This window comes from Temnothorax nylanderi, unplaced genomic scaffold (assembly GCF_030848795.1).
Source record: "Temnothorax nylanderi isolate EJ_2023f unplaced genomic scaffold, tnyl_v1.0 TNYL_tig0041_pilon, whole genome shotgun sequence".
Classification (NCBI taxonomy): domain Eukaryota; kingdom Metazoa; phylum Arthropoda; class Insecta; order Hymenoptera; family Formicidae; genus Temnothorax; species Temnothorax nylanderi.
The window spans coordinates 1,347,338-1,360,342 of record NW_027249103.1 but is presented as its reverse complement, the minus strand read 5'-3'; the positions used below and the strand labels follow the sequence as shown (position 1 = coordinate 1,360,342).

The 13,005-nt window shown below is 37.0% G+C and overlaps 2 protein-coding genes across 2 annotated transcripts in view; one reads left to right on the top strand and one right to left on the bottom strand.

The window, feature by feature from the left end:
* Ssh (Protein phosphatase Slingshot) overlaps positions 1-13,005 on the bottom strand; it is a 112,154-nt gene that overhangs the window by 4,230 nt on the left and 94,919 nt on the right. The window contains 4 exon segments of the mRNA XM_071704544.1: positions 1-701; positions 946-1,502; positions 1,873-2,142; positions 2,996-3,190. Of these exon segments, the coding sequence (XP_071560645.1) occupies positions 1-701; positions 946-1,502; positions 1,873-2,142; positions 2,996-3,190 (1,723 nt within the window).
* LOC139771624 (mediator of RNA polymerase II transcription subunit 20-like) overlaps positions 1-13,005 on the top strand; it is a 67,011-nt gene that overhangs the window by 25,342 nt on the left and 28,664 nt on the right. The gene's annotated exons all lie outside the window — the stretch shown is intronic.

The window sequence follows — 13,005 nt, the reverse complement described above, 5'->3', positions numbered from 1 at the left end:
GGTCGTCGTCGTCGTCGTCGTGATCGACGTTGTAATCGTCGTATCCGCCGTCACACTCGCGATACACTCATTCTCCACACTCACGCTTCTGTCAGTTTTATTGTCATCACACAAATCAGCACACGTTGCATCCGCGGATGCAGTCCAGACTAGACATTCACTATTATCGTTGATCTCGGTGGACTCCTGGCTCATCTCCTTTCTCCTCTCCCTCTGTTCCTCACCGGGATCCCAAATTTCCTTCCCGGAAGGAACGCTCGAGGCGGAAGCCGCGGTATCTCGCGCTTCTTGCGACTGCTCGCAATGCGAGTGACCGTTCTCGATCGGCTTCGCGTTATCCTCCGCAACCGAATTCTGAGATAGAGATCTCGCGTCCGTATCGGATCCCGGCGATGATGGTTTACTGCTGGCCGCTTCAAACTGATTGGTTAAATTGAGTACCAGGCCCTTCCTCTTCTGTCCCTGAGTTTCTAACTTACTAATCCTATTCTTTACGCTAGGTGTGCCAGGGGTTGCGGCGGGTAGGTGCATTATTTTGTTCTGCGACACGCTATAAGATTGCCCATTGTCGCAGGGCATTAGAACATTGCGAGCCTCCTGTTCTATTGCCGGTTTTTGATTCGAGCCACGAAGAAGGTCCTCCCGTGTGACTTCCGTATTTCCTGCTTTATCGATACTTTCCAACGACTGCGACAAAGGAACTGAAACATTACAAGACAAGCCATGAAAATTTCCGCTGATATACTGATACTGATCAGAAATAAATTTTATTAACTCGTTTAAATAAAAAATACAATTTTATACGTTTATACTTTCTATCATAGTGATATGATGTTAAAGATCCACTTAAATAGATTATCGACAAAAATTAACTTAAAGTTCATTAAAGAATTTGTTTAAAGAAACGCAACTGATTAGGAACGTCAGGATAGTAAAGCTACTTACCGGAAGGTAACATATTCTCAGCGACTTTGACATTCGGCGACCAACTCTTTGGTCTTTGGCTAGTTTTCTTCAACTCCAAACCTGAAACCTCCCGCATATTGTTTTCTATATTATCTGATTTCTCTTCCTTTTTTGATTGATCCTTCGCGGACGTGGGAGATTTCAGATTCGTGTCAGACTTAGATCTCTGGAGCTTCTCCTTGTTCTTCATCGCGTCCAGAATACCCTGGTACGTTTCCAGTTGTAGGAGAAAGCTGTTGTTAGGTTTGATGCAGTTGCGCTTTTCCTTGACGTGTTTCCACGCCTGAGAAAAATCCCAGTTATAAGCCTTCATCGCGTAAGCTATCACCACGGAGGCAGAACGGGACACTCCCATCTTGCAGTGCACCAACACCTTAGAGCCCTCCATTTTGGCCTTAGTGATATACTTGAATGTGTTATCCCAGTGCTTCAGCAAGTCCGTCTTCTCATCGTCGTATACACGTACGTTCAAATACGTGAACATGCCCGGAAAGAAGTTATCAATTTCCCGAGTGACATTCAGGATGTGCCTTACACTGAAAGTAATACAAAAATAGATTAGAACTAAATTAAAAGTTACATTTAAATTAAATGTTAAGATATAATAACACGTTTTTCACTGTAGATACAACTTACGACATTATAATGTATACAATTTAAAGTTTTTCTTATTAAATACAATATAAAAATCTGTCAAAATAATTATGTCTCTTATATTTATTTAAAAATTCCAAAAATTTTTGAAGAACTCGATTCCAAATCGACCGCATTACTTTTTAAGTTATGAATGAATAAATTATCGGAAATATGTCACGCCAGCTCGAGACTGAATTGGGAATAGCGAGCAATAAAATTCACCCAACGTGAGAATACGTCAGAAATATCTCGCAATGAGACCAAACGCACCCATTTTTCTGGAGTTCCTCTAAATTGCTGGCGTTCCACTCGCTCCCGAGATAAACATGATCGAATATCTCGGTTGGCGCATCCATTTGCCCCAGTATGGTGAGCATCTCTTGGTCGATGAACGGTTTGAATTCCCCGAGATCCATGTCGAGATCTTCCTCAAGGCGACCTCTAATATACTTGGAAGTAACTTCATCAAGGTCGACTGACATCATGATCTCCTTCAGCGTCGATCGAATCACGCGCTCGGTCTCTTCTCTCTCCCTGGGCCTATGTTACATAAACATAAACTGTATTTGTATCTTGCGATAGATTAATCGAACAGGTAAAATCAGTTGGATGCATCCATAAACGACTGTTTATCACTAAACGGTCGCTATATTATATTTCTCTATTAAAATAATAGAAAGTATATAAAGTAAAACGAATATAATTTTCCTAAATTGTAAGTATTATTCCATCAATTTATAATTACTGTACTTATATAGATGCATCAATTTTCGTCATTATAATGTAAGATCCTATAAAAGTGGCCTTATAAACGCAAACGAAAGGATCGAATTGGGACGTGGCGGAAGCTTTCGGATATATCAATCTCCCACGTGTACTCCGGGATTTCGTAACACTGGAATCTAACGATCGAAATGACCCAATACCTGAAAATGTTTAGCTCACTTCGAAAGGGAGGGCAGACGTAGAAACCGGAAATAATTGAAGGACAACTATGAAGTTATGCTCCACTTGTGCGCGCGGCCCAACGCGGCGTAGACAACCGGGAAAGGCGCATCAACAAACCACCCAACCCTGGCACGGTACCAAGCTAAATTCGCGGTGGCCAGCTGTTTCTCTCGGGTCGGGTCTTATATACTTCGCGAATCGATTTTGCTCGAGAGGCTTGTAATTTGTATCGGGGGCATTAAAATCGAACATCCACGAAATCGTCCGGGCGAGAGGGCTATCTATCTTCCTAGAAGCGCTGGCATTCTGGATGCAGCCCGTACTATAGTCCCAACGGAAAAATAAGACAGTACCGTGCAGTCGGATTGCATTCGGACAACCGTTTTGTCGACGGCACTTTCTACATCGCTCTCGAAAGGATCGTGATAAAAGCGATCGGACTCACTTGGTGCGTACGCTGTCCGGTGACGGCGGTCTCTTGGACTCCAGATTGTCCATGGCATGCCACTCGTTGAGGCACGACCGATCGCTTTCGATCCGTTGCTCATAGTAGCTGACCCAGTCATGCGACAGTCCACCTAGAAAATAGTTTTGCTCGCGTGCCTTACCGGACACCTTGTGCAACGTCTGCAAGGCCGACCTGGAAAAGAAATACAAAAGATATTAGAAAAGGATATCAGAGGAAGCGAGGATAATCGGAGATACTGGAGAAAATTAAGATCACGTAACCAGTCGGACTGGCCAAATGCGGCATAGAAGAAATAACTTCGTAGAAATTCTAATAATTCCGAAGAAAATTAGTTGGAGAACTTTTATTACACCTAATATTTGCAACATTCTTGCTCTTTATTCATTGCGACCTCGTTTTCTCCGAAAGATTACGTTTTTCTTTTTTTTTTGTGTGTGTGTTACGCCAGCGAAGTCACCGCCGCTGCAATTTCACAGTCACTTCGTGATACTTTGCAAGCGTAAAAAAGTAAATCGATCGGCGGCAATCTTCGGAAATCGACGAAAGTTACGATCTTCTGAGAAAACAAAGAAAGTAAATGTACTTTCTAAACGTCGGCGGTTTAACAAGAAATATCTTTATGTTCTGGATTTTGTCGAACAACGAGAATCGATCTCCCGCTTCCGGAGGTGTACCCTTCGGAATTACCATAACTAGTAAACTTTCCCGCTCGCCCTGAAACCCATTCTGCGATCAACGCGTGGTTCCCACGGCGTAATGCTTGCTGCGTAAGGTACCGAGTAAAAAAAATATTGGCCAACGCTTGAGAATAGGGGCAACAACGTTTCGCTTTAAATCTCTTAAAACTGCGAGAAAGGGAAACGTCGTAAAAGACGAATTTAAATAAATTAGGTCTTAATATAAATTTTCAATAAGATTATTGTGTTCTTGAAAAATGACATGAGTACGACTTCGGAAATTTTCTTAAAACATTTATGCAATTTTTATCAGCTTATTATTTGGACCAACAAATTGTAGTAATTAAAGGATCGTGAGAGTACAACGCGATTGTTGATGCGTAATTTTCAGATTACAACTGACTTATTCTCTCAAATTTAATAAATTTATGTTATTATTTGGATTTATTATTGAAGATTTCAGTTACAGCTTTTAAATAGACGTTAAATAAGTGGCTCGCATACATTTGGAAAATATATCTCACCGACACAGTTCACTGAACATCGTCAAAACACTCGTTAATTTGTTTTAATAAAACATATTTTCCAATATTCACAACGATTATGTAATAAAATACTAATAGATTCAAAAAATATGAAAATAAATATCACAATTAACTCCGATTTTATATGTATATTGCAAATTAATTATAAACTTAAAATACAAAAGAGAGTAATTAATAAACTTCAATAGTTAATGGCTCAATGCAGATATACTTTCGGAAAAAATATTTCTAAATACGTTTAAAAGTAGGCATCTCATTATCTGTCCTTTAAACTTGACCGCATTCACTATCCGGTTTCCACTTCGGATTGATAAACCAGTTCATACAGTCAATCGTTTCTTCCATTTAAATGTAGAAAAGGATTTCCTAATTAACATTTTATCATGTTTATCCGATATTTCTTATAAAAATTCAAATATCTGTATAAATTATATTACATAAATCAAGAAATGCGGTACTCATTTATCATTTATCATCTATAACTCATTCATCATTCATATTATACCATTTAAATTTTCAATGGATTTTTATTCCCCAATCTTTCATTTATGCTTTCTCGAATGTAATAATCCAAGATTTCTAAGAACTTTCTCGCGTGATTTTTTAAATTGCGATATAGTCCTATCCTAAAAAAAGAGAGAAAGAACAGAGATTTCGATCCGTGATACCGTCTCCCACGTTTTGCCTACACACCTAATAACAATGTTACCAAAAAAGAATGTAATCACTGGATGGACTTTCCTCCGCGAACGTTATAACAGATTGTAGATATCATTCTCGAAGCATCAAAAGTAAATTTATTCACCTACAAAATCGTTCATCCCAATCGCGTGTGAATAGTGCATCTCAAATGCAGTAACTTATTTCTAAAAAGACGTAAACCAGATTTAGATTCTAAATAATCTAATAAATAGGAAATGAGTTTTCGAAAGTAACGAAAACTCCGCACGATTATTTATCAAAAAATGTGCAAATTTTAAAGAAGTAGCGACTAAAAATAGATCTTGGAAAATTACTGACTTCGATAGCGCTCCAAGGTATTTAAATATAATTTGTAGAAATTGGTAAAAATTATGAAGTGTTTCTGATAGCAAGAATTGTAATAGCCTTGTTTCTTGTAACATATATATATGCAAAGTTTCGTTTGGGCAGTATACAACCTGTTCTTCTATCTATAATAATCTTAAACCGGTCTTGCGCGCAACGTGTATGTTCAACGTGTACGTGAACATGTGGGGACTCAGTTTCGCATTTTTCCGGAAACTAATCAACACGAGCAACGAACTCGCAAAGACCCGTTGACCTATCTAACGTTATGTCAGTGTACGAATAGTATGAATGTATAATATGCGTATTAGCTATTACACAAGAACTTTGATTACTATATACTCGAATAGCTGAATCCATGTTGCTACATGTTATTGTGCTCTAAAATAAAGAGAAAATGCCAATTTTAATTAATGCTATGTCGTCGCAATATTTACAAAATATTCCACGCATACCTGTGTCTCCCAACTTCTCGCATTGTTATGAAGGAACATGGAAAACAAATGCAAACAACATTTAATTTAATACGAAGATCAAACGACAGAAATAGTTTTAAATTGTTAAAATTTTGACATCACAAGCACAATATTATTTTAATATAAATTTTAATACAAAATTTAATATAAATTAATATAATATAATATAATATAATTTAATACCTATAACTTTAAATATAATCTGTTATGATATAAAATTTTTTATGTTTTGCATACCGCTATATTGTTGCAAATGTGGAGTGGGATTTTAATTGTGAAGTAATTCTTTTCGTTTGACTTTTTTATGTGCACCGTTTAAAATAAGAAAAAAAACTAAAGTGAGAACTGGAGTATTATCTATTGAGATAAAACCCACTCCGCCTCTAGTCTTCATCAGCAATTCTTCATTCTTATTCTTCTGCTTCTTTTTCCCACTCATTTTACAGGAATCTTTTTCAAGATCAAAATTTATGGAATTTTCCTCTTTTCTTCCGGCTTGTTGTAACACGAGAATCCACTCGACAAATAATCCTGATAACAACCGTTTCGAGAAGCGAAGAAACTTGTGAGTTGGTAAAATAATTTTTTTTTACTTTTTTATATGCACAGTTTAATGGGTTTAATGTAAGAAAAAAACACTAAAGTATTACTGAGATAAAAGCCACCTCGCCTTTCGTCATCATTAACAATTTTTTAATTCTCGTTCTGCTGATTATTTCACAGGAATCTCTTTAAGATCGAAGTTAATGGAATTTCCCTTTTTTTTCCGGCTTGCTATAACGCGAGAAACCACCTGACAAATACTTCTGACGACGCGCGACCGTCCCGAGAAATGAAGAAACCTCGAGCGTCGTTACCATCGGCGCTCGACCATGACAGCGCCGTCACATAAGAAGAAAGCGTGATCGAAGATACCCCTCTTCACTGCGGCGAAGAACTAGACGGTGTTCTCGGCGGAATCATCGGAACGTAAGCTTACGGGACGCCGATTAGCTTGGCATCACGCACTCGGAGGTCTTGGTGCTCCTCGCGGCGTCTTCGTGATCTTCGATCTACTCCCGCAATTGCAATGCCGGTCTTTTGTTTCTTTTAAAAAAACGGGCCGCGATAACAAGCTCAACCGCGCACGCGCGTTGGATGTAGCAACGAATACGTAATTTTGTTAAAAATATAAGATGAATTGAATCATAAATAACATTCGGCGCAGATGAAATATTATACTTGTTTAAACTCTTGCTCAAACTCTAAATCGGTATTTTATCAATTATATAATTATGTTAACGACAGAAATCTATTTGCGACGAAAAACGATGATAGCTTTTACTTTTTTCCTTAAATAATAAGACATAAAATATTCTTTTAACTTTTAGAATTGCTCATTATGATATGATTGTATTCGTAAAAAACGAAAAATATTTATAATCTATTATTATAATTATTATATAGGTACCCGAACCCCTCCAAGATAATTCATTTTTAATCGAAGAAACTACAGGCATTTTTCTACTGTAATTCCTTTCCTGGATATTACAAAAGGACGAAATAAAACTTCAGTTGAGAAAGATACTCAAGTAAGTTATGGCGAGAATTTACACTTCTAGCGGTTCTCTATGCGAGTTTCCTTCCGCGAGCGCGCAGAAGGATACGTTAAAGACTGCCGTAGAAATCAAAGCCATAAAGTTCCAAGGATTCCAACGTCCAGGAAGTCCATCGGCTCCTGATGGGCTTCGCGGGTTGCTACCAAGAAAACTGGTATAGGCTCGTCGCTGGAACCGCTAAGGACGCACAATGAACGCTAATACTCGATAGTGATTCTCGATAACAACGGGATTCAACAAGACGTTGTGTGCGTGATAACGATAACCGTCGTCCTATTTGACAGTCAGCTTGACGGACGTTACCATCTTTCCTTATATGCTTCATTTGCTACATACTCTTCCAGGAGAGAGAATTCTTGGTGGAATGGCACGCGAAGCGTCAAACGTGATAACATAGCGACAGTAAGTCGATTGTAAAAAATAACAGTTTTATTTAAATTTTATAGTAATTTTTATAATAATCTTAAGATTTTTATAAAATTTAAATAAAAATGTAAACAAACATTCCAAATATTCATTAAAAATTTAATTCGGGTTTTATTACTTTGCATATAACAGACACAAGCGGATGGAAATATCAATTTTATAGATAATTCATTATTCTTAAAAAAAAAAAAAAAAAAAAAAAAATCTTTTACATTAGTCGAAATAGCAAATTAAGCAGGATATGAAATTGCAACAGAGAATAACGGTATAAGCTGAGCTAAAACGATGACTTTTCTAAATATATGTTGGAGATATACCCAGTCATGGAGGAAGAAGCAATCGAAGAATGAAAATGTGACCTTTCACATATGCAAAATAACGGCAAGAAGAATCGTAGTGAGTACGTTGTATAAAGTATCTCCATTTTACGAATCAATTCTTTTTACAGGCTTGATTATCGTGTATAATCGTGAATAATCGACATAACTCGAAGGTGAGCTTCTTTTTGTAGTGAACATCCGTGTCTGATGATTTCCGCATGTTCGCGAATGACGTATATACGAGACGTCATTCATCGACCAGGAAAATCAGGAAAAACGCGTACATGGTATCCTAGACATTGTGCATTTTCTACCAATATCCGACTGACCTTCTCCCAGTAAAAATTTAATATAAAATTATCTTTTGTATAACTTTCGATTTTCAGCATTAAGTAAATATTAGGTAAATCCTAGAATTTATTTAAAGATCAAAAATATTCTTTGATTTTCTTTAATTTTCTTTAATTTCTTTTAAATAAGACCAAATTTATAGCTAAAAATCTATTGATGGTTGGACATTTAAACTTGTCGAATTCTTGAACTTTATAGACACCAGACAAAGTGCGTGATATCCGCGGACATTCTGCGTGTCTTCCGCTTCCGTGAAGCAACCAATGAAGTTCTATCAAGTTCTATCGACTGCAAACCGAAAGACATACCGAAATTTACGTTCAGTCAAACAGGAAGAATAATATTTTTTTTCTTTATCTCGCCACGTTGCATCAAAACTTGCCTAGGTTTTGATCAGCAATTTATTCGCAGACAATAATGGAATACGCCTCGGTCTTTCTTCATTTTATCTGCTCCACCGATCGCAAAGCCGCGTTATTAAGAGACCTCTGGGCCTGGGCAACATCTTGGCCTTTTAATGCCTTGACCTTGGTTAGGTAGCCGTGCAAGTAATGAACTTCGTTTCTAAGTTCTGCCAGTGGTTCAAGCGAAACAGATAATAGCCCTGCCTCGCAATTTCTTAACCCTTTGAAGGGCAGATTAATTTCGTTAAGGGTCGGCGGTACCTGCGTCAGGCGCATTGGGTTACGACCTCGGGAACGAAGGAATTTGCACGTTGCAGTTTTTGAGCATGCTTATACTTACGTACTTATTCCGTGTTGAAACAATTAGATAATTTATATAAATATTTACTTACAAATTAAAACGAGATAAATGCAAAATGGACAGAAGAATACGACTCTAAAAAATATAATTGAATTGCTACATTATGGTACTTTATCTTATAAAATATTTGGAGTCTAGTAAAATGTTAATTATTTTCTATTCTGTGCATCAAACAAAATAAAAATTTTAAATCAATATTTCTCAAAAATAAATCTTTTTGTTGTAATGGTTTCGATTGTAAGACTTGTCCATACATATAAACCTCCTTTCTTTTACATTCATAATTCAACATCCCAAGAAATCAGTGTTATTAATCATCTTTGGTAGTTAATCCTTAAAAATAATGCAATTTAAAGCGTGTAAAAAGCAGATATTGCTCGAGATGTGTCATTAGATTTTTATTTGGCCGCGTCTGGAATTTCATTGATTCGCCAAGAAACTTAATGCAATTTTTTCGCGACGAGTGTTTGGAGAATGCGCGCCACTTTCTCAAGCATAACAAACATCACGCAAGAAACGGTTTTACTTCCGCGCCGACTCGGCAACGATTAGATAAGACCGCTTCCGTTTTCTTGGCGGTGCGTAGGAAATCCCAGAGAGTCTTGCCACTCGTAAGAAGTGCGTGTACTTTTACGCGTCAATTAGACGGCTAGAAAAGTTTTACGCAACAAGCGATGATCATCGACGGGAGCCTCGGTATACTATAATTAAACATTTACGTAATAGCCATCTTCGGAATCGAGCAGGAGAACCAATAAAAGCGACGGGTTAACGTACTGAAAATAAACGACCTAAATTTTTCAAGGATAGTCCTGTGGCGTTTATCACGAATATACAGAATTTTTTTGCATCGTTACATGATTTAATTAAAAGATATTTTATATTTAACTTCCAAATCGTAAAAGATAATATATGTGTCTTGGGGTATCGTACTATAAAGATCTGGATTAGAAAAATTGACGTTTCATTACCCGTGTTAAAACATGATATTCCAAATTAGAGGCAAATGATAACTTGAAATCACTTTGATGATAAATTCACAATTCACATTTTATCACTTTGGACGCATTTTAATGAGCAGTCGAGATGAATCTCACAATAACGGAGGCGTGTCGAGAATGCATTTACTTTATACTTGCTGTTTACACACTAGAGACTACACGTCTGTGATTATACTTCTTCTTATATACTTCGCAACAATATACTCTCCACTTATATTGCCTTCAAGATACCTTACGCACACACATCTTACGTCTGCAGTTATGTAAATTGCACTGTTACTACGTATTCGGAATTCGAGATTGGTACTTTTCACATTCCTCGGAAATATGATCGAGAGTTCTGACCTAAGGCCGCGAGAGCTTTTGCGTGACCACCCGGCGAGAACAACAGCGGGAGACGGACTGACAAGCCGCTAGGCATGACATCGTTAATTGTAATGAGTCGCGTCATCGGCGGAACATAAATGGAACGCCTGGTGAAACGAGCTGTTACGGGCCGATCGTGCGAGTGGCTCCGAATCCCAGCTGATGTCATCGCCAACACGCATCGATTAACACTCAACTAACCGATCTCAATCATATTACGATCTACTAGGAGAATCGTAATTAAGAAGAGTGAGTCTCGGAGAGCATAAAATCGACGAAATTTAACACCAGTTTGCTGAGCTCATCGCTTTTAATATAATTCTTTTATCTAATAATAAACTCTTACCTCGGACATTCAAGGAGAAAGGAAAAATATGCATGCATGCGTATCTCGGTACGGGATGGCATGTGGAAGAGTTTGAAAAAAGAGAAAGAGACACTTAATCATTGAAATGCCTGAGGTGCACGCTCATCTAGTTACGCCATGGGCCAAAAAAGACCATTACATCTCCTGTCCGCAACTTGTCATCGCGAAAATCACAGAGTAACATACAGTCAATTATACGAGATGAATATTAATTGCGTACGAGAGACATGTACGTGCGCTTCATATTCTGCAGTCGTGCAAAAATGGTTTTGCAAATATACGCAGCAGCTTTTTAAAATACAGTGGCGGTGCCGAAATCAACGATTTATTATCATTTTCAACTAATATTGCTTGAATCAGTTTCTTGAGAAACTGGAGGAGTCGAACGACTTGAAAATTTGGAAAACACAATATTTCTGTCTCTTTCATCTTAAATTTTGAAATAAAATTGTTTCCTGGTAGAATTCGATACACATTTTCGAGCAAGAGAGAATTTCAAAAACAGTTCTTAATAAAAGTTCACTTATATACATTAGCAGATAATTAATCAAATTTTTTAGCCATCTATCCATCACTTTATATCCATCACTTTAATCGATAGATATTTCCTGCAATTTTTGCAGGAACAATGTTATATAGAGAATATCGGATATCAGCGTGTTTCCTCTCGCACTGACCTTGCCTGAGTTATTTTTGTCAAGGCTATAGAATCGCCCCTACGGGGACTCAACGGACATGTCCCGTCTCTTTCGTACAAATATGTGACACCCTGTGCTATAAGCCCCCCTTTCGAGAATTTGCAAGGCCGCACGTTCCGATTTGGAACAAAACCGGCTGGATCCGCTCGCAAAAACGTGCTGTCTGGTCGACCGTATCCATCAACAAATACTTCTGTCTTATTCCGCCTTATCATCTTAACCAGAAATGAGAATTTTCTTAATCCTGATAAATATTTAAACGTAAAAATATATAAAGCCATTTTTATACTAATTATATTATTTTTATTTGCATACTTTAACATATAGACTAATTAAATTAATAATTTTGCAATAATGCGCAAATGTGGTTAAATTTAGTTTTAAGAACTCAATACTCAAATACTCATACTTGTAAAAAATATGCGTTAAAAGAAGCATAAAAACAAAATTAAGATATTTTGCAAAATTAAGATATTTTTTCGACATTTTACCGGTTATTACATGGCATGTCATTAATTTTATTAGCTGGTTTGATCCTGTTTTGTAAAACTTTGCTGTCATTGACACATTAAAGGCAAGACACCAGCAATTTTCAGACGCAAGATCTTATATAGGCTTCATTTCTACACAGTACATAAAATCTTAATAAAAAAGAGAGCTGGTTGTCAAATGATACAACGGGAGCGACATTGGAGAACGGAACAATGGAAGGAACCTGCCTGGTTATCCCGCCATCGCGAAACGCAGATGCAACTCCTTGCCGAAGCAGTCGAGATGCACCTGCTACTTTTCCCTCCGCGTTCAACCAGTCCTCAAAGGCAGCCAATAAATTATTTAGAACCGTTGCGAGCAGGATACAAAGAGTTTTCTTACTTATTCTCTTCACAAACGAAGTATAGATCGCTACAAACGGGGTGCTTCATTTTGAAGAACTTAATGCAATTTATGATTGAAACATGATGAAAATAAATCAATCGATAAAAAGTATCTTGCTTTGCGCAAATCATTTTTTATAAATATTAATTGTGGGTTTTAAAAAGATATATTTTTGTAAAAGAGGACTTGACCTGCTTTCGTTAATTTCCATAAAGAATAATAGTAACGTCAGAAAATAAAGTAAAAGCTTATTTATAAACATGTAAATATGTAAACTAATATAGAAATAAAAATTAAACAATCGTTAAAAAAATATATTAGATATTTCTTCATCTCACTACGTCGAACTAGCTCTCACTGAAAATAATGTTTCCAGTAATAAGTGTAGTGAGAGCTGTTTCGATATAGCGAGAGCCAGATGATATTCTATCCTAAGTGATAAGTTGCGTAATGACGTTAAGAAAGCGCAAGAA